This window comes from Cupressus sempervirens, chromosome 11 (assembly GCF_028749045.1).
Source record: "Cupressus sempervirens isolate cs-2001-9-10 chromosome 11, ASM2874904v1, whole genome shotgun sequence".
NCBI lineage: Eukaryota > Viridiplantae > Streptophyta > Pinopsida > Cupressales > Cupressaceae > Cupressus > Cupressus sempervirens.
The window spans coordinates 636619980-636642881 of record NC_143128.1 but is presented as its reverse complement, the minus strand read 5'-3'; the positions used below and the strand labels follow the sequence as shown (position 1 = coordinate 636642881).

Genomic DNA, 22902 nt, shown 5'->3' with positions numbered 1-22902 from the left:
AGGAAACCGCTTGCCCACGTTGCATTCTACCCGCCGACGTGACATGATATTTTTGTTTTTGTTTCTTAATAATATTTTCGCGACAATTTTGCATTTTCTTATGAAATCTATGTTGAATTTAATTCAGAAATCAGAAATACGACCTGGAACTCTTGATGTTGAATCAAGCTTTTTCATTTTGACTCGTCACCATTCCAGCCACTAATAGAGTCGAGCACGGTTTAATGACCTTTTTTAAAGCGGTTAAATGACAGTTTTCTGGGAAATTAACTTTCCAGCTGTACGTCAACGCTAGTTAAATGTCGTCTTTTTTATGATATGCCTGTCAAATTTAGTAAAAGGCTGGGGAACCGTTCATCTTATTGAAACTATTGATTTTTTGGGAAACATCCAGAAAAAAAAAATTCTTCCCCGTGAGGGCTTTCTTTAAGCAAGAGAGTTAAAATACGAGGGAAGTGATAGATTAATTGCGCGACTGTGTAAATTGTACCCTGGCAGATTGTCATGGAGCGATACTGTTCGATTATTTGTTAAGCCATAGATTTTTCTGTTGAAATTTCTGTAAGTTTAGCAGAGGAGGACAAGAAAGGAAAAATCTTGTGGAAGCTTTTGATTTCGCTTATATAGGGTAATTTTCTATTGCTGATACGCTTAGGTTTCTGCTATAGTGGGAGCAAATAACTTTGTATGGTGCTTTTGTTTGAAATTTGACTTTTGACTATTGTGCCGTTCTAGAATAAAAATGAAGATGTTTTTGTGTCATGTATGTACAATTTTACAAAGTACAACGATCTTAAATTTGGTTTAAAGCCTTGTCAGTTAACGAGTTTCTGTGAAAACATCTGCACTGTTGCATAGAAGGTTAATTACAATTCAAATATTAGTCAAGTGGTAGGTTTCCAGGGAAACTTCTGTAAATTTGCATTGTGGCACTTAGAAGTAAGCTTTTATTTTAAACGTTTAGGGTTTTATTGTGGCGAGGTTAAATTGATTGTTGCCGATGGATATATTCGCAGTTAGTGACAGAAATGCTATAGCGGATCTGAAGACGTCGATTCGCCTGTTTTTCCAATATATATTGAGTTGATTGGGTGGCTCTGCCTATTATGTACTGGTAGGGATTCCAAATTTGCCATTACATTTCTTCTGTACTCAATCTGTGTTAAGATACGCCAAAGCAACGGTTTCAAGGCTGAATTCCAAAGGGTTTGAAGACAAGAAGAAACAAAATATTGCCGAAATGCCAAAAGAACAAAATTTAGTTACCATCTACCACGAAAGTGTCCTGTAGAATGAATTAGTCATCCTTTTAGGTTGTTGAGTCAACTCTGATGTAGGAAAACGTGGTCCTGGAAAACCTGTCATGTGTATAAGGTCCTGAATATTTTTAATTCAATGATTTGCAGACATTAATCTGTAAATTGCTTCTTATAATGGCCCAGCTGCACCCCATATTTGGAGACCAAGAAACGGCAGATGTAATCCTAAGACTCATACCCTCAGAGGGACCAGAACAATCTCCTCTGTATCTCCATTCCCGAGCTCTTCGAAAGTCTGAGTTCTTTGAAGCTAGGCTGTCAGAGCGCTGGTCACTTGCTGGTGGTGTACGGCCCATAGTACTTACATTGAGCGATTGCCAAAATGTCGATAGTTATGTCAAATGCATTCAAATGATGTATTCTTTGGAGAGATTTACTTTCTCCAGTGTCCAGGAGGCCTTGTCAATACTACAAATTGCTTCGGAATTGCTGTTCACAGACTGTTTAAATTCATGCATGCAATACTTGGAAGCCGTGCCATGGACTGCAGAGAATGAACATCAAATTCGAGCCTCTATTATGTCATTGCAATTGCGTTTGTCCCCTGGCTTAGCTGTTCGTCTTTCCACCTCTGGATGTGTTCAGGACTTCAACCCTCTCAACACCATGGGTGAAATTTTAAGTGAACTGCTGTCCTTGGTATCAAATGGAGCGGCACCGAAGGCCCGTGAGATTACAAAGAGAGTTCTGCACGACAATATGCAGATAACCACCTCTCGATCGTTTGCAGATGTGAATAAATCAGCTCTCTTTAGGGAGCTTCGGAATAATTTAGATATTGTCAAAACACAACTTCGCAAATTCACCAACTATTTTTCATGGAATTCCTATCAGATCAGCATTGCTAGTTCTGCTCTCCGTTGGCTTTTGGATGAAATGTTTGCATTGGAGATAGCTGATATGGCTGTGAAAATGATTGCCGAAGAACAAGAACTTGCAGAGCTGGTCGTCAGTCGAATTTATCAGAATCCCTTTACAGAGTCGTTATTCAGCATTTTAGTTCGGCTACTTCAGGCTCTGCGGATTGGCGAAGTGATTTGTCAAAGATCTGTCCGCCTTTCTTTGGTTAAAACTTGGCTACCTGTGATAGCCAAGCTCAATCATGATGACGAGTATTTGATGAAGGATAATGAACTGCACAATAGTCTGGAGGAAGGGCTGAGTTCTCTTGTTACTACTCTACCTATGGCAGATCAAGAACAAGTATTTAAGATTTGGATAAGCGCTTGCCTCAGATCTAGGAAAGCATGGCCTGATTTGAGCACAGCTTTTGAGATATGGTGCAACAAACTCCGACAAGCACAGTGTGAGATTGATCGGGGATCTTTGTCGGAAATGGCTGAGGTTAGTGACCCACATGGTATCATTTCCTCTTCAAAGAATCATACTTATCCTTGAAGGTTCAATAATTGGAAGCCAAACAACTCATGGACCTTGGTAAGTGTATCTAGGTGCTATTCATTTATTGTCTTTAACATCACGAGTTGCAATGCCAGACCAGATCTGTGTTATAGTTGAATCTATAGTCATGAGAGGGGAGTGAGATAAAGAAAAGTTATTGTGGTATATAAGCTTATGTATTGTTTAATCTTGTGATAAAGTATGTATAATTTAAGTGCTCTAGCAGCCAAGTTATAAGGTTGCATCAGTGCATAGTTTCATCCTTCTGCCCAGAATGTCAATGTGAACGTCATGTAATAGAATTTGCTGAGGGGAAAGCAATCAAATGCATATTAGTTGAAGTTTTCTTTGAAATCAATGAGTTTTTAAGTGATTCAAGTTATATTTATTTGTGATGAGATGAGTTATTTCGTTAGATCAGACAATCGAAACACACATAATATATGCTCACTTGTGTGTGTGTATGTTACAATGTACGGTGTTTTCTACCGGTTTCTCTACTAGCTATTTGTGGGAGGCAAACACACTACTATGCATGTTAATTTTGTTTTTTGCACCCACCCACCCCAAGATTTTCAGGATAGATCTCTCTAGTGGGCAGGAAACAAATGAAATACTTCAAGTCTTAAATGGTTAAAAGAAACCGCCCAAGCCATTTTACGTTCACTCAAACAAAGAAATTAGCAGGAAATATGTAGATCATGCAAGACCCCCCAGCATGACTTTCAGAAAAAGGTAATCAAGATTGGAAAAAGAATGCAGTTATAAGCAGCATAGATTGTCAAGGGAACTTATTTTGCAACAGAGCAGTCCTGAGAAGAACAGGATCATTTCATTTATGATTCATCATTTAGGACAGGTCAGTTATTCTCATTCGGTTTTGAAAAAAAATTCTGTATGTGTGTGATCCTGGTACTGAAAATGCTCTGCCCTTTCCCCTGTAGGCATATATTGGTGCCCAATATTATGCACAAATTTGCCTATGCTATGGTGTTGCACTTCTTGCTACTTCTGTGAGGCTTTTCTGTTTCGACATGTAATTTATTGTAAAATTGGTCATTTTTACTATAAAACAATTGGTCACTGAAAATTCAATGATTTTATTTTCCAGCCACATGTGGGATCTGTTGATTATTTGGTTCCACGATTTGATTTCCAGGCAAAAGCAAAGAGAACAATGTAATGGGTTCAGTTACAAATATGCAGCCTGAGTCCTCAACAAATAATGATTTGCATTTGTCTATTAAAAAGTGGCATGGTAACCAATTCATTACAGCCTAATAAGGTAGAAGTGAAGGCCATCATCTACACTCTTGGCCGTCACTCATAATTCCTGATTAAGAAACAAATAGCACTTGCCCTGCCTCACAGGGTCATCGTCTCTGGAATAGCAACAAGTAATCAACATTGCAGCGGCATAGTTGAGGAAATAGGAAAGGTAAATATTTCCTACTGCACAATGAATAAATGATGTGGAGCATCACTGCAATACACACACACATAAACAAGTCCATAGAGTGTTTATCAATGTGTAAAAAGTAAAAACACATATGATGTCATTTACTTGGTAAATCGGCCCTTGCTTTTTTATGTATTACTAATGTCTGTACAAATCCACTGTTCTAGAGTTTGCATTTTTTATTTAGAAGACAGAGTTCTTTATTGAGTTTATTTGATGGAGTTAGACAATGCAAGCGAGTGCCCTTATGGTGGCAATAATTTAATCGTAGACATTTATCAAGAACAATTGCTATTTCTGTTAAGAAAAATGAACAGGGAAAACTCATGGGGAAGTTAGGAGGTCTATTCATAGAATCAATTTATTCAATCAAGGAATCTTTATTTCAATCAACTTTTGTTGTAGTCCTCTGCTTGGCATGCAAAGGATTTAAACTCTTGAAGAAACAAATGGATATGCGACTTCCGGAAATGGAGTCTTGCTCTTCCCCTAACAAACAAAAGAGCCTCGTGTCTCTCTACGGGTATTTTATCCACCTAATGTCAGAATTTTTGTTCATTTTCAAGCTTACAAGCTTTTTTGCCATCTTGCATGGGTACTCGTACCCATATACCCCTGGGAAACATACCAGGTACTAGTATACATTTCCAAGTATTGGATTCACGTACCCAAGTACCAGATATTCAGATGGGTACTCATTTGAGAGCACCATAATTAAGGACCCTCATTAAGATTTCTGATTTTTGTTTTTATATCAGCTTGCTGTTTATCAAGCTTAATTCAATATGTGATCAGTTTGAAACTTTGATACAATGCTGATTGACAGTAAACTTTAAAACTGTTTAGGTCAGAAGTTTATCATTTGCAACATGTCATTTTATATGATTTATGATCTTCTTGTTCATGTTCAAAGTTTGTCTTCTTTGTTATGCATTTAAACATTTAGCATATATTATTAGTCTGAACATATTGCAAATCTGAAATTGAAAACAATGCATTATATCTGCAAACTTTATCACTGTTCTTGTTTTGAAAACTCATTGTCATTATTTATATGTTCAGATTTACTATAAAATACTAAATTATATAAAAAAATTAATGTACCCAAGCACCCCATCGCTTATTTTGAAAAGTAAGCATACCTGTACGCAATGTACCCAAGTACCCCGTACTTATGCAATATTACTTTTTTGCCATTTTCTTTGTGCGCTTGAACTTCAGACAAAAGGGCTATTTTCTTTTGCATTTAACATGTAAAGCAATTGAAACTCAGGTCCGATCTGGTTTTAGAAATGTTATTGCAGGTTTGAGTTCGTTGATATTTTTGTAATTGTCACATGGTTTCAATTTGCTAGTTTTTTATTGACTAAAATGAGAATCCAAGAGGACAGTAGAAGACATATTTGTAAATATATTTGAAATCTCCTTGGGTACAATGAAAAGATCAGCATAACTAAATTGCGAGTCTCGCCTACCTAAATTTATCTGACCAATTCATGATGCTGTCATGAAATCCATTTAAAAGCTGCTTCTTTTTCATGCTCTTGGTCACTTTGATGTTCTAGAGTCCATCAATGGCTTGACTTCATAGCCACATTTTACAGACTGACCTGACTTTGGGTGCACCTTTAGCCACTTTATCTATCTAATATTGTCGATTTCATTCTTCCCTACATTTGTGGAAACTTTTTTCCTATATTGGTGCTGTAATACTCACTATCATATTTAAGACCTTTTTTTTAAAGTTTGAAGGACTAATTTACTTGTTTTCATATTGCAAAGTCCGTTTTGCCATCTCAACTTACGCATGGGGAGATTTATGTTATGGAGAGTACAGCTTTCTATTGTGTGGTTCACTTTGAAAGACGGGAAAATAGCTCTCCAGGGACGAGATACCCTAGGTTATCTTTTGTGTGGTAGATTTATTTACTGGGGATAAACAAAGTGACTTGTGAAAAGAAAACAATTATCTTATTTTATTTCATTTCCATTTTTTTGATGTCATCTTCGTACACTTAAGGAGTGGAAAAGATGCCAGACAGACTCACAATGGTTTGTCACTCAGCCAAGGCATCGTGCTCAAAGCTGTAGGAAGTCAAAATCAAGGGCGAACAGGTGTGATTGTTTTCACTGCATCTTGTTTTGGTCCTTGTCCTGTCTTTGTTAAGCTGTCAAAGAGGAGCACAAATATTGTTCTCTCAGTGGTTAATCTGGATGAGTTAAACGATGCAACAGTAGTGTTGCAAGTGCAGGCATTGCTGACTTGTATCTTTATAGAAGATGGGAAGCCAATTTGCAAGATAGTTTGTGCTAAGAAAGATGAGCTTCAAATGAAAATGACAGCACTTTCTCGACCATAGGGCTTGGTTAGAAATGGTAAAGAGCCCCGTTAGTAGTTGCTACAGTTAAAAATATTTTGCTGTAATGATCCAACGGCAATGGCATACAACCTTCAAATTTGTTAATCACTTGCTCAAACAGCATGACACCAAAAAATATACATTGTTATTTTGATAATAATAAAAAGCTTGTTCCAAAGATGCGAAACACTTGGACGTTTCTTCACACTTCCACATAAGAAGTTGTAGCTATCAAAATCCAGCCGTCTTTAACATCTTTCAACTACCTCAACGGACTGATTAGTGAATATTATTCCATATTAGTTGGAAGGAATCATTTTTCCATTCTCAACAAACAATTGTTACTGATTGATGACTCAATATTATTACATATTAGTTATTAGTTATTCCTGTTTAGGACGAAATGGCTCCTGCGTGCGTTGCTTTTGCTCCCGCTCATCCAAATTTTAGATTGTCAAGGGTTCCCGTACGTCCTCGGGGTGTTTTGTGTTCAGCGGTTTCTGATTGTCGTCTGCAGGTCGTTGGGGGTCCATCAGTAGGTATTGGAGCGAACCCTAACGCAACCATTTCCTTGGTTTCGGCTACTGAGGCTGGTGATGTGGCCCCTGTGCGTAGCCCCTTTGAGGGTCTGGAAGTGGGGATTTCATGTGGGTCTGTCTGTTTGCTCGGGCTCTCCTTTGGTGCCTATTGGAGATGGTTCGTTAGGTGATAAAAAGGGACTTCCTATGCCCAATACCTGTGTAATGGTGGGGGTTTGGAAGCTGCTACAAATTATGTAGTTTCTCAACCATTTCCCACATGTAGCTCAATATTATTAAATCTGCATAAGATATTGTATGAGATATTGAGCAACGGCCTGAGGTCCTCTTTCAGGATGTTCTTCTTTGTCGATTTAGGGGTTTTTGGCCTACACTTTCGGGGCTCTATACGTGGATCTCTAAGCACTCGGAACCTCATATTGCAGATTATGTTTAGGTCATTCCTTTGACAAAAGGTTTTTTCATTGCTAGATTCAACAATCCAAAGGATAGGAGGGCCGTTCTCTTTGGAAAATCACTTCCCTCTAATGGTTAAACCCTAGAATCAAGATTTTAATCCATCAACTGAATCTTTTTGCAAGATGCCTATATAGATAAGACTTTCTAACTTTCCACTTCATCTTTGATTGGACTTTGTTTTTGAGGAAATTAGAGAGGCTTTCATGGATTTCTTAATGGTGGATTCAAATTCTTCTGATACTTTTCATTCTACCTATGCTAGGATTCATGTTGATTTAGATGCTTCTAAAGGTACTCCAAAGGGATGTTGGATTCAATCTCTAGATTATGAAGGTCTTCCTTTTAGTTGCAAAAAATGCTTTAAAAATTGGGCATATTGTGGTAAGGTGTGAAAGTTAAAAAATTAAAACTAAGAAACCCACCTCATGGTGGAAGGGGTTTCGTCACGGCACTACACAGTAGAGAAAAATTCCTCTCTTGAGGAGGACACTTTCACAGAGGCTACTGGTTCAGATAAGGGACAGGACGGGATTGTTGTTCCTTCTGTTGTTATGCTAGAAGATGCTTATGCTAGTTCCAGGGAGAAGGAAACTATGGTGCCTGTTAATTAAGCTTAAGGCAGAATTTTTGATTCTCTGTGTGTTAGCTCTTTCCAGCAGGGTGTTGGTACTCGGGTTGTTGGTGGATCTACTCAACAGTCTCCTAGTGGTACTCCAATTGTTGGCTCTATCCAAAGTATTGATGTTCTACCTAATGTATCTGATGAGGTTTCTCTAGCAAGGGTTTCTTGTGTTGGTCCAATCCAAGTGTCTCAATCTAGCACCTCTATTTTGGATTTTCAAGTGTGGTAGTCTAAGGCAGCTATGGTGGAGGATGGATAGATTCATGTGACTAGAAAACATTTTAAAAAGACCCTTCCTCAATTTTTCATGACTCTTTGACCCTAGAAGAAGGGAGGTAAAGGAAATTTTAAGTTTTTCCTTTTGGGTGGCAAATTTTGGGTTCCTATTCTTTAAAAAACTTGTTTCATCAATGTAGACGTAATGTATATCTTATGCATTGTTCTCTTATTGGGCTTAAGGTATTGTTACTCTTTGCATTTGTTTTGGTTTTATTGGGGCTATTAGACATTTTCTCTTTATGTGACAATTTTTGTCCTGTTATGGGGTTCTTGTCCACACTTTTCTTGTATGTGGTTTCAATGCCTCTCAAAACCCATTTTTGGGTCCTCTTTGGGATGACTAGATAATTTTGAATATCTTTTGTATGAAGTTGTAAGGTGTTTTAGGTCTCCTCAAAACTTGTTTTTACCTTAATCCAAAACATATTATTACATATGAGTTCGAAGGAATAATTTATCCATTCTCCAACAAACAATTTTAGTAATTTGGATTCTATCAAATACGAACAAGTTGGTGATATAGGTTTTCCTTGTTGCTTCTACATCATATGCTAATTCCATTTTGCAAGTGTAATATAAGAATTCAGAGGTAAACAATTGTGAAAGTTATAAATCAAATCAAGAACAAAATCAAAAGTAATTTCAAGATCAATCTTCTTGATTTTTTTCCTTCTAAAATCAAAGTAGTCCAACATAGCTATTATGGTCTAGTCTGAAAGTATTAGTTGATTTATTGTTTGAGGTAGATTTTTGTACTTGAACTTCTATAGAAAATCATGCACAATTTTTCCATTATTTTAATGTAGTGTTCCTTACTCTTCAATGAGGTCAAAATAATAATAGTATTTGAGCCTAAAATTTCCGACTTAAAGAAAAAGGAAACATGTCAAACATAAGACCAAAATCTATGAAAGTATACTTCAATATATGTAACATTGTGACAAATTTCAAATTCTTTTTAAGAAAATTATCCATGGTAAGCAAGGGTTTATTATTATCCTTTAATTCTAAAAGCTAAATACAGAAGCATTTTTATGTTTACTTCATTTATTTGATATAATTACGATGATGAAATCTCCAAAATCGTGAAAAAATAATCTTCAAATTCTATAAATGTGCTCGCCAACCTCCTTTTGTGTTAAATTGTTCTCTTTAAACTGTTTTCTGGTTGATTTTTAATCCAATGTAAGTTTGAATTGATCTACCATCCTAATTGCTTTAGGTCCATGGGCAAGCCATCCATCATCATTGTTAATTCATCTAGGAATATCATAGTTGGGATTATGAGATTTCATAATCTCATAGATAAAAAAAAATTACTTGCTAAATTTAATAAGATTAATATATGTTCTTTCAATTCTTAGAATATATCGATAAAATCTAGAGAAAGGGTCCTAGTATCCTGTCTTCAACCTATAAATTGACTTAGAAATTTACAAACATTTATGGTGCATTAATCATCATTTGATAGATGTGTTAGAATAACATTTAAAGAAGAATTCATTTTCCTTGGCCAAATTAATGTTATCCATTAGCAATTTTTAAGTCCATTTACTAATTAGCCCATTGTCATGTACCTTCACATTTTCCTCATCTTTTTAGCATTTGGCTCTTATGATTTATAAACGCAAGGACCTAGCTCTAATGTTTTTATGATTGATACATATTAAAGACCAACGTGCTTCTTGTCAATATATGTATATGCCATAAAAGTGTAGCATGTAAAGAATACAGAGATAAACCAAGCATTCACAAACTAATGTCAGTGCAACAAATATGATAGACCAAAAGAAAACCAAAACAAGAGAATGCAAACCTCATTAATTTGTGTAGTAAAGAATACAGAGATAAACCAAGCATTCACAAACTAAAGTCAGTGCAACAAATATGATAGACCAAAAGAAAACCAAAACAAGAGAATGCAAACCTCATTAATCTGTGTAACCTCCTTGATGATATCGATGTGGTCTAATGATCGTGTATGTGTGCTCAAGCTTCAACAATGGATGAAAATGATGGATGGGTGCATGCAAATTTGAGTATAATAACAGTGATTTGATAGTATTTAGCTCTCATGACAATATTATAAAATTACTCAAAAGGTGCTATGATTTGTGAAGGATTGAGGGTTCAATTTATAGGCCATGAGTAAAGGAAATGGACAGCCAAGATGTAAAGAGAGAGAGCGTAAGGGAGGGCTAGGATGCAAGGATAAAGAAGCACATGGATTGTGCTTTCTCAAATCCATAACATCACGACAAGTGTCACAAGGAGAATGAGTGTGAGGAGATAAACTTTGTGAAGGATCAATTAACTGAATGAAGTGTGAAATAGACTTTTGTCTTTAGAGGTGGAAGGGGGAGATGTGGCATGAGAGTGGACTTGGGTTTGAGTGAGGAAGACTTAAATCATGCCATGTTTTGTGCAAGTGATTTAGAGAGGTAATTTAAACATGGATAAGGGGGTGATTTGGCTCACTTAAGATGGTGAGGTGGCTCAGTTAAGGGGGTTGATGTGGCTAGTAGATGAATTTGTTAGAAAAAAAGTTGGTAGAGTTTAATTAAATAAACAAATTATTTAATTAAAAAGGGAGTTATTAGTGCATGACTTAGGTTTGGCTAATTGCTGGGTTGGACGACCAGTTTGTGGTTGAGGGATATCATTACTTAAATTAATTAAATAGAATGGGGAAATTGAGATTAAATTAAATGGCTTGTGCATTTATTTAATTTAACAGAGGAAGTGAGATTTAATTAATAAATCAAACTATTGGTTATCATTTAATTTATTAATGAGACTATAATTAATTAATTGAGCAATAACATAAATTAATTAAATATTTAATATATACTCAATAATGCCTTAGAAGATGACTAAATATGATTACATTATTGTGTGATCAAATTTAAGTGTCTACAATATCAACACCTATTGTGAACGTTCATAAAACCTTATTGGTCTAATCTAATTTTCTTGGAGAGGGATTTAGTTGAAATGAGAAAGAGAATTTTATAATAAAACTAAGCTATACAATAAAAAATGATGTAGACTATAACACTTGATTGACATGGGAAAACCCTTACAAAAAAACTCACACTCCAAAATTGTAATATCCCCATCTTTTTAGCAACTAAGTGGAGTTCTTAGCCTTCACATTCTCCAAAGGCTAAGTGGAGAAATAAGGGGAAATTGATTACATTAATTTCTAATAAAGTCATTAAATAAATTAAAATTAAAAGGTGACTTTATATTTAATTAATTTAATTAATTATAATGTTACAAGGGAGAAGCTTCTAGAGAGTGCATTAATTATTGGAAAGGGGGAAGCCTCTAGTAATTTAATTTTCTAGAAGCACAATTAATTATTGTATTGCAAGGGAGGAGTTTCTAGAAAGTGCATTAATTATTGAAAGGGGGAAGCTTCTAGTAAATGCAATTAATTAATATTTTATCTCCTTCTCGAAGGGTGAAGGAAAAGTATAAATAGAGGTGGGAGCTTCATTGTTTAGCATCGAATGATGGTGAATTGCATTTGATAGGAACTTGGATATATAGTTCTGTTCTTGGCATTAGAGGACATCCATTCTCTCTTGTGACATTCTAAACGCCATTCCCTTGGGGTTTGGCCTTTGGAATACACTGCTATCAACTCATTAATGGGCAACTTGGACGCATTTTCAGCTATAGGCAGATTGGGTGTAATTAGTGAGTTGAACAATTTATTATGTATTTGATGATGCTGGAGTAATTAGTGAGTTGCTATGTATTTAATTTTATTAGTTTGAGAACTAATATTATTTCAGCAATAGTTCAATTTTCAATTTGCATGAATTCCTTTTTGTTCATATTATGTGGTTTAAATCTATGCAAAGACATTACAATCTCTTTCAGCAATTGGTTTAGTTCTTGGGCATTTCTAGGGTACCCATTATAGTGTTATCAGAGCTATAAGTCCTTCCATCTTGTGAAGGTCTTAAGCATTTATGTTTGCGCATGCGACAAGGGCTTTATAATTTCTACAATACCAGAGCAAGACAAAGTAGGAGTTTAGATTTGCAGAGCGAACAATCTAGTTCATTTGTGCAAGGGGACATACAATCCAGTCATATAGACATAGAAGAGATATTCTTTGAACAAGATAACAGTATGGGTGATTGAGATGATAGGAATACAAGATTAGATGGAGGTAGGAATACTAATCCAGATTAGGAAAATGTAATGTTCAGGTTACTGAGTACATTAGAGGAGGGGCAGTGTATGCAACAGGAGTAGAATAGGTGAATGGATATGATGTTGCAACTCATGGCTTGACAAATGGGCATCCATATTAATCCAGGTGATGCCAACAATAGAAAAAATAACAATGGGGGGAACAACAACAATAGGGGCAATGATAATGGAGGTTGAGGCAACAACAATGGTCTTGAGAATAACATTAATAATGGACATGAAAACAATGGGAATGAGGATGATAACTTTAGACATGTTGCACGCCCAGCTCAAATAGCAAGCTCAAGACCTCTTCTACCCACCTTCCCACCCAAAGATCTAGTTCAGCTAGTTAATGAACCACAAATTACAAAGTTACAAGATTAGTTTAGGAGGGATTGGGAGGCTAGTGGACTGGAGTTTCAAGCGGATATTTTCCTTAGAGATTATATGGACTTGAGGATGAGACACATGCCTAGATCAGGAGGAAAAAGTCAAAACCTTGAGCTAAGAAAGAAAGTTGGGAAACTTTCTTTACCTTATTATGATTCTTCAAGGAAGATGACTACACGAGCTTGGGTGCAGAAGATAGATACAGACTTGCAGTTGAATCCTATGCTTGAGGAGGAGGCTATTAAGTATGTGACTATTCACTTGGATGGATTAGCACATGAGTGATGGCACCATGGCATGGTAGCCTTGGGACATAATCAGATCACATCTTACGAGGAGTTTACTGAGAAGTTCATAGAGAGATTTGATACCAGCGATCCTGAATTACAGTTTAAGGAGTTAGTACAACTCAAACAATGGGGATCAATTGAGACATATATCAGTGAATTTCAGAGGTTAGTTGTACTGGTCATAAATATTTCAAAGAGGAGGTTAGTAGTGTTGTTTATGGATGGACTCTCAAATCCATTGAGAGGTTAGGTCAAGGGGCATGACCTAGCTACGTTACAAGAGGCCACTAAAAAGGCTCATGACTTAGCACCTTCTTCATTTAGGAGCAAATTTCAGCACAAGGATTCTTATATGAAAAAGGACAACGAGAAGGACAAAACATCTTTTCACAAGGATACTCAATCAAAAAGAGATAAGTTGGATAATGAAACCCTGAATGATTTGAGAAAGAAGAAGCTATGTTTTCATTGTAGAGAGCCTTGGGATTTATCTCATAAGTGTCCTCTCAAGGATAAGACAAACAAAATGGAGTATTTCTCAGCAGAGGAGTCACAATCAGAGAGGGAGGATCAATACTCTGATTCATATGAGGATAGAACTACAAAGGAGAGTAGCATTCCTAAGGATGAGAAGTCATTGGCATGATTAACGGGGGCTCTGAAGGCAATCACATTTAAGGTTAGGGGTACTATCCAGGAGCAAAAAGTGATCTCACTCATTGATACTAGGGCCACACATAATTTTATAGAATGCACAATTGGTAGCCAAGAGAGGTTTACAAACTGAGGAGCATGTTGGGTTTAGAGTCATGGTAGCTAATGGTGATAAACTATTATGCACTCGGAAGATATCTAATCTTCACATCAGGTTTGGAGATGGCTATGAGTTGGAGGATGAGTTCTATGTGCTAGACATGGCAGACTATGATGCCATCCTTGGTATGACATGGATGGCCTCGCTAATTGAGTTCACACTCAACCTAGCAAAATTGGAGATGAGGTTTTAGCATGAGGGGAGAACTATTGTACTTAGAGGACTTTCAAATGGGAGTTGCAGAGTAGTTTCCCTAAGGAGAATGCAGAGACTTTTTCGGCATAATGACATACAGTGGGCAACAAAATGTTTGACTATGCTAGCTTTACGGGAGCCACAAGTGAAGAGTCATCCACCAGATATCCAGGAGATACTTGACAGGCACACTAAGGTATTTGGTGAGATTCTACATGGGGTTCCTCCTGACAAGGGGATAGAGCATGTTATTGAGCTCGAGCATGGAGCCAAACTAGTTATGATTACTCCCTATTGTTATCTTAAGAAACACAAGGATGAGATAGAGAAAGCAATTAAGGAGTTGTTGGAGATGGGGCATATCAGGCCTAATAAGAGCCCCTTTGCTTTAGCAATAGTGTTGGTAAAGAAGAAGGATGGAACGATGTGCATGTGCATTGATTACAGGGCATTAAATAAGAAGACCATTAAGAACATATTGTTAGATTGTGGTGACTGATCAGGAAAGTACTGTACATATTTGGTACTATTTGCCAATCGTTTTGGTACTATTCACCATTCGTAGATTCACCACTAAAGTTATGGCTAATTATGGCCGACATGTTATAACCCTAAAGCGGTTTAATACTTGTATAAAAGGGTTTAGGGTTGGGTATTTTTCATTATGTTGTGATGCGAAATTGGTTCTTGTGGCAGTATTGAGCTATAAGGGATTACAGATTATAATCAGGTTATAATCACTAGATTGTAATAAGATCAGACTTTCTGTTTGGTGGACGTAGCCCAGGGATTGGGTGAACCACGTTAAATCTTGGTGCCTTGTGTTCATTTCTGTGTGATCTATTATTTTCTGTTATTGGTTATATTTGCATGTAGTTTTTATTTCTGTCCGTGGTTTATCTTAACAAGTGGTATCAAAGCGAGGTTGTCTTTCAGTTATCCTCTGCAGGAAAGTCTCACAGTTAAGTGGGAGTCTCACGGTTGAGTGGGAGCGATGGCAGATGAGGATAAGCTGAGGGTTGACAAGTTTAATGGGTAGAACTTCCAGTTATGGAAGATGCAAATGGAAGACTATCTATATCAGAAGGATTTATGGAAGTCGTTGGAAGGCAAAGCCAAGAATCAGGGAATTATGTCAGAGGTTGAATGGGATCTTTTGGACAGAAAGGCACTTGAAAGCATTCGGTTATGCTTGGCACCATCAGTGGCATTTAATATTACAAAAGCAAAGATGACAAAAGATTTGATGAAAACCCTAGCGACATTGTATGAAAAGCCCTCCGCTTCAAACAAGGTATTTCTCATGAAGCGTTTATTTAATATGAAAATGGCAGAAGGTGGATCTGTTGCAGATCATTTAAATGAGTTTAATACTATTACTAGTCATTTATCTTCTGTGAGTATCAATTTTGATGAAGAAATTACGACTATCTTGATTTTGTGTTCTTTGCCTGAAAGCTGGAATGGCTTGGTAATGGCAGTGAGTAATTCTATTCCTGGATCTAGTACCCTAAAATATGATGATGTGATCGGTGTTGTTTTGAGTGAGGAAACTTGTAGGAAATCCTCAGGTGGATCTACATCAGGAAGTGCTTTGAATGCACAAAGCAGGGGCAAAACGACTGAAAGAGGAAGTAACTCTAGAAATCATGGGAAATCAAGAGGAAAGTCAAAGGGGAGGAGGTCTCAATCAAGAGGACCAAAGCGTATTGTGGGAAACCAAGGCACAAAAAGAAAGATTGCTGGAATCGAAAGAAAAATGAAGGAGATAAATCAGATGGAGACAAGGAGGCAAATGTGGTAAGTAACAAATCTAAAGAGGATGCTTTGCTTCTGTCTTTAGAGAGTGTTGATGATTCATGGGTTTTAGATTCTGGTGCTTCATTTCATGCTACACCTCATAGAAGTTATTTCATTGATTATGTCCAAGGGGATTTTGGGCTTGTTTATTTGGGGGATAATGAACCCTGTCAGATTGTTGGAAAGGGAAAAATTAAGATTAAGTTGCAGAATGGGAATCATTGGCTACTACATGAGGTAAGACATGTTCCAAGGTTGAGTAGAAATTTAATTTCAGCCGAGCAACTCAGTGATGAGGGTTGTGTAGTTACTTTTAATGATAAAAATTGGAAGGTTTCAAAAGGTTCCCTTGTAGTAGCAAAAGGTGTGAAATTAGGCACCTTATATCTTTGTACAAGTCATATTATTCCTACTACTTTGATTGTTTCAGAGAAAAATGAATGTTCAAGAATAATTGCTGCAGTTGAGCAGGGAGAACAAATAGCTGTTGTAGATTCTGATACAGCGCTATGGCACAATATACTTGGACACATGAGTGAGAAAGGTATGAAAGTACTTCATGCAAAGAAAGTTTTACCAGGTCTAAAATGTGTTAATATGGATTTCTGTGAAAGTTGTGTGTATGGAAAACAAAAGAGAGTGAGTTTTGTAAAGACTGGGAAGGAAAACAAAAAGGAGAAATTAGAGCTTGTGCATATAGATGTATGGGGACCAGCTCAGGTATCTTCCCTTGGTGGCTCTCATTATTATGTTACATTTATTAATGACGCAACTAGAAAAGTATGGGTTTATTTCCTTAGACAGAAATTTGATTTATTTCAAACTTTTAATAAATGGAAATGCTTGGTTGAAAATGAGACTGGTAAGAAATTAAAATGTCTCAAATCTGATAATGGTGGTGAGTATTGCAATCATGAATTTGAAGATTATTGCTCCACTAATGGTATTTGTAGACAAAAAATTGTTCCAAGGACTCCACGGGAAAATGGAGTGGTTGAACGCATGAACAGGACTATAATGGAGCGTGCAAGGAGCATGAGGTTGCATGCTAGGTTGCCCTTACACATGTGGGTGAAGGTTGTCAATACTGCAGTATATTTGATTAATAGAGGTCCCTCTACTCCTTTGGGCTATGGTATTCTAGAGGAAGTATGGACTAGTAAGAAGGTGAGTTATTCTTTTCTCAAGACCTTTGATTGTGAAGCTTTTGCTCATATAGACTCTAAAAATAGAACCAAGCTAGAAGCTAAATCAAAGAAATATGTCTTTGTTGGATATGGCATTAATGAATTTGGTTATAGGCTTTGGGATTTTGAAAATCTTAAAATTGTTAGAAGTCGAGATGTCATATTCAATGAGAAAGTGTTGTACAAAGATCTATTGTAGCAACATGAGAAGAAAGAAGATGATTATGCAGTGCTGGATGATACTCCAAAAGTTGATGTTCCAGCCATTCCTCATGATGTGCAACAACTGCAACAAAAAATACCACACACACCAGTGAATGTTAGACAGTCAACGAAGAAAATTAGACCTCCACAAAGATTTTCTCCCTCTTTGTATTATATTTTACTTACTGATGCTGGTGAACCTGAAAGTTATGATGAAGCTATGCAGATGGATACTAAGATTCAGTGGGAGTCTGCAATGAAAGATGAAATGGACTCTTTGCTACAGAATAAGACATGGGATCTATGCAGGTAAAAAGGCTTTACAGAATAAGTGGGTTTATAGGTTGAAAGAAGAGGAAGGAGGTAAGAAAAGATTTAAGACCAGGTTAGTTGTAAAAGGATTTGCACAGAAAAAGGGAATTGATTTTGATGAGATATTTTCTCCTGTTGTTAAAATGACTTCTATCCGTACTATTTTAAGTCTTGTGGCTACTAAAGATTTGCATTTAGAGCAGTTGGATGTTAAAACAACCTTTCTTCATGGTGATTTGGATGAAGAAATATATATGGCCCAGCCACGGGGATTTGAGGTCAAAGGTAAGGAGAACTTAGTGTGCAAATTGAAGAAAAGTTTATATGGCTTGATGCAAGCACCTTGGCAATGGTATATGGAATTTGACAGGTTTATGCATGAGCATGGCTATAACAGGTGCCATTCAGATTATTGTATTTATTTTAAGAGGTTGGATGATGATAGCTACATTATTTTATGTCTATATGTTGATGATATGTTTGTAGCTAGGTCTAACATGGATCATATTAAGGGGTTGAAACGCCAGTTAGCACATGCATTTGCTATGATGGATTTGGGGGCAGCAAAACAAATCCTTGGTATGAAGATTTGCAGAGATAGGAAGAACAGAACATTGATGCTATCTCAAGCTGATTATGTTGAGAAGGTGTTGCAACGTTTCTCTATGGAGAATGCTAAAGCTGTCAGCACACCTTTACCTGGTCATTTGAAATTGACTAAGGAGATGTGTCCCAAGACATAGGAAGAGGAGGACAAGATGTCCAAGGTACCCTATGCTTTAGCTATAGGAAGCTTGATGTATGCTATGGTATGCACTAGGCCAGATATTGCACATGCAGTGGGAGTCGTTAGCAGCTATATGAGTCATCCAGGATTTGAGCATTGGAATGCTATCAAGTGGATTCTCTGATATTTGAGAGGAACATCCAATAAGTGTTTACACTTTGGGGGCTCTACTACTGATTTACATGGCTATGTTGACTTAGATTTGGTAGTCGATATTGATACCAGGCGGAGTACTATAGGTTATGTCTTTACTGTTAGTGGGGCAGCTGTGAGCTAGGTTTCTAGGTTACAAAAGATTAATTCTCTATCCACTACAGAGGCAGAGTATGTTGCTGCTACAGGGGCAGCCAAGGAGATGATATGGCTTCAGTGCTTCTTGGAAGAATTGGGACATCCACATAAGGATAATTATTTGTTCACAGATAGTCAGAGTGTCATTCATCTTGCTAAGAATTCAGCTCTGCATTCTAAGACCAAACACATACAATTGTGGTACCATTTCATTCGATCAGTTTTGGAGGATGGACAGTTAAAGCTGGAGAAGATACATACCAATGACAATCTAGCAGATATGTTGACAAAGGTTGTAACAAGGGAGAAGCTAAACTCCTCTTTAGCTTCGGTTGGTCTTTTCGACTGAACATGAATAAAAGAACAGTATATTCTAGGGTGGTTTGATCCAGTGGGAGCCCCATGTGGTAGTGATATTGCTATAGGATCAGTCTCCAAGTGGGAGATTGTTGTTTAGTGTGGAACCTGAGCAGTCCCCAAGTGGGATATTGTTAGATGGTGGTGACTGATCAGGAAAGTACTATACATACTTCATAATTAGTGGGGTTCAGGGCATCGCCCCAAATTTTTTTTTTTTTGGGTACTATTTGCTAATCGTTTTGGTACTATTCGCCATTCGTAGATTTGCCACTAAAGTTATGGCTAATTATGGCCGACATGTTATAACACTAAAGCGATTTAATACTTGTATAAAAGGGTTTAGGGTTGGGTATTTTTCATTATGTTGTGATGCAAAATTGGTTCTTGCGGCGGTATTGAGCTGTAAGGGATTACAGATTGTAATCAAGTTATAATCATTGGATTGTAATAAGATCAGACTTTCTGTTTGGTGGACGTAGCCCAGGGATTGGGTGAACCACATTAAATCTTGGTGCCATGTGTTCATTTCTATGTGATCTATTATTTTCTATTATTGGTTATATTTGCATGTAGTTTTTATTTTTATCTGTGGTTTATCCTAACACATATATCCCATCCCACGAATAGATGAGTTACATGGTGCATGCTTTTTTACAAAGATTGATCTATGGTCAGGACATCATTAGATCAGGATGAGGGAGGAGGACATTGAGAAGAAAGCTTTTTGGTGTCACTATGGCCACTTCAAATTTTTTGTTATGCCATTTGGGCTAACCAATGCCCCTGCTATGTTCCAGAGTTGCATGAATCAGGTATTCAGGGAGCAACTTAGGAGATTTGTCTTGATTTTCTTTGATGAAATTTTAGTCTTCAATAAGACTTGGGAGGAGCATTTACAACATCTACAGATGGTGTTATCCACTTTGGATAAAGTCACTATATGCCAAGGAATCTAAGTGCGACTTTGGTATGACTGAGCTATTATATTGTGGGCATACCATCAGTGCAGATGGAGTTTGGGTAGATCGCAAAACGATTAGGGCTATTGTTGATTGGCCTACTCCTATGAATCTTATGTAGCTTAGGGGGTTCCTTGGTCTCTACGGGTTTTACAGGAGATTTGTTATGGGATTTTCACAAATCACTGCACCCTTGATAGACCTTACTAGGAAAGGGGCCTTCACATGGATAGGGGCAATTCAGAGAAGCTTTGATCATTTCAAGAAGGTGATGTCATCATGTCTAGTACTAGCTCTACCAGATTTCACTAAGCTATTTGAGCTTCATTATGATGTGTCAGGAGATGGGATTGGAGCAATCTTGATGCAGGAGAAGCATCCCATTATTTTTGAGAGAAAGAAGCTCCGTGGAGTGGACAAGAGCTATTCCATCTATGATTGAGAGATGTTGGCTATTATGCATGCATTGGCTAAGTTTTGGCCCTACCTAGTTGGGGGAAATTTTTCTTATCAAAACCAATCACAACAGCATCAAATACTTCATAAGTCAGCATGATTTGAATGATAGACAATAGAAGTGGATTACGAAGTTATAGGCCTATGACTTTGACGTTGAGTTTGTCAAAGGTAAGAAGAATGTGGTAATAGATGCTTTATCTAGGAGACCTCATATTTGTGCTCTAGCTGAGATTATAGGAGATTGGAGAAATAAGATTACAACAAAGTATGCGAGGGACACTTGGGCTTTTGGAGTGATTGCAAGCACCATATAGGATGATCGTTACGTGGTGATGGACAGATTGATAAAGTTCTAGGGTAGGATATATTTGATTCCTTCATCACAGTTAAGGGAGGTACTACTAAAGGCATTTCACGATGCACCTACAACTAGACATCTAGGGGGTCTTTAAGACCTATAGGCTGATTCGTGAGCAGTTCACATGAAAAGGGCTCAAGGATGATGTTCAAAAGCATGTCAAGGAGTGTGCAGTTTGTCAATAGAATAAGGGAGAACACACATATCTTGCAAGGTTGTTACAACCTTTACCCATTCTAGATAGGAAATGGAAAAGTATTTCTATGGACTTCATCATCGGGTTACCACGAGTACAGGGGAAAGATTGCATCTATGTGATAGTTGACCGACTAACAAAGTTTTCTCACTTCTTTTCTATTCCATCCACTTACACAACAAAATAGGTGGCTGATCTTTTCTTTAGAGAGATATTCAAGTTACATGGGCTACCTAGTTTTATTGTCAGTGATCGAGATAGTAAATTTATGAGTACTTTTTGGCAGGAATTGTTTAAGTTGTATCTAGCACTAGTTATCATCCACAGATAGATGGGTAGATAGAGATTGTGAATAAATGGGTGGAAGGATATCTGAGGAACTATGTGACTACACAACAGAGGGCTTGGGTCAAATGGCTACATATAGGAGAGTATTGTTATAATAGCACTTATCATATGTCCATCAAGATGACTCCATTCATGGCACTGTATGGTTATGAAGCACCTAGTTTCATGGATCTAGTTTTGGGGGATAGTAGAGTGCCCAAAGAAAAACACTTCTTGTAGGATAGTTAGAATATTTTGAGGGTGCTCAAGGAGAATATACATCAAGCCCAAAATCAGCAAAAAATGTATGTTGACTAGCACCAAATAGAGCACAGCTTCAAGGTTGGGGATATGGTTTACCTGAGGCTACAACCATACAGACAGTAATCACTCAAGAAGAGTAGAGTAGAGAAGTTGAATCCTAGGTTTTATGGCCCCTACAAAGTGATTCGCAAGGTGGGAGAGGTTGCTTACTTAATTGAGCTTCCAAAGGGCAATCAGGTGCATAATGTGTTTCATGTGTCAAGGCTTAAGAAAGCCATCGGTTGTGCTTTTTGCATAATTGCCACCATTAGATGAGGAGGGAAAGCTTGTATTGATTCCTAAGGCTATTTTGGATACTAAGGAAAGGACTCTACAAAACAAGTTGATTAAAGAATATTTAGTCAAATGGAGATACCTACTACAGGAAGATGTTACTTGGGAGAGTGAGTAGTTGCTACAACAAACAAGACTAAGATTGCTTGAGGACAAGCAATTTCAAGGAGGGCGAACTATAATGTCCCCATTTTTTTAGCAACTAAGTGGAGTTCTTAGCCTTCATGTTCTCCAAAGGCTAAGTGGAGAAGTAAGGGGAAATTGATTAAATTAATTTCTTATAAAGTCATTAAATAAATTAAAATTAAAAGGTGACTTTATATTTAATTAATTAAATTAATTATTGTATTACAAGGGAGAAGCTTTTAGAGAGTGCATTAATTATTGGAAAGGGGGAAGCCTCTAGTAATTTAATTTTCTAGAAGCACAATTAATTATTGTATTGCAAGGGAAGAGTTTCTAGAGAGTGCATTAATTATTGGAAGGGGGAAGCTTCTAGTAAATGCAATTAATTAATATTTTATTTCCTTCTAGAAGGGTGAAGGAAAAGTATAAATAGAGGTGGGAGCCTCATTGTTTAGCATTAGATGATGGTGAATTGCATTTGATAGGAACTTGGATATACCGTTTTGTTCTTGGCATTAGAGGATGTCCATCCTCTCTTGTGACATTCTAGATGTTATTCCCTTGGGGTTTGGCCTTTGGAATACATTTCTATCAACTCAT

At 37.0% G+C, this 22902-nt stretch overlaps 1 protein-coding gene across 1 annotated transcript; it reads left to right on the top strand.

Annotated features, from left to right (window-relative positions):
* Positions 1 to 320: 320 nt before the first annotated feature.
* Positions 321 to 3074, top strand: LOC149531378 (BTB/POZ domain-containing protein At1g63850-like). Its single transcript, XM_089809248.1, has 2 exons — positions 321 to 628; positions 1017 to 3074. Exon 2 carries the CDS (start codon positions 1434 to 1436, stop codon positions 2715 to 2717), a length of 1284 nt encoding a protein of 427 aa, XP_089665374.1. The 5' UTR covers positions 321 to 628; positions 1017 to 1433; the 3' UTR covers positions 2718 to 3074.
* The last annotated feature ends 19828 nt before the right edge of the window (positions 3075 to 22902 follow it).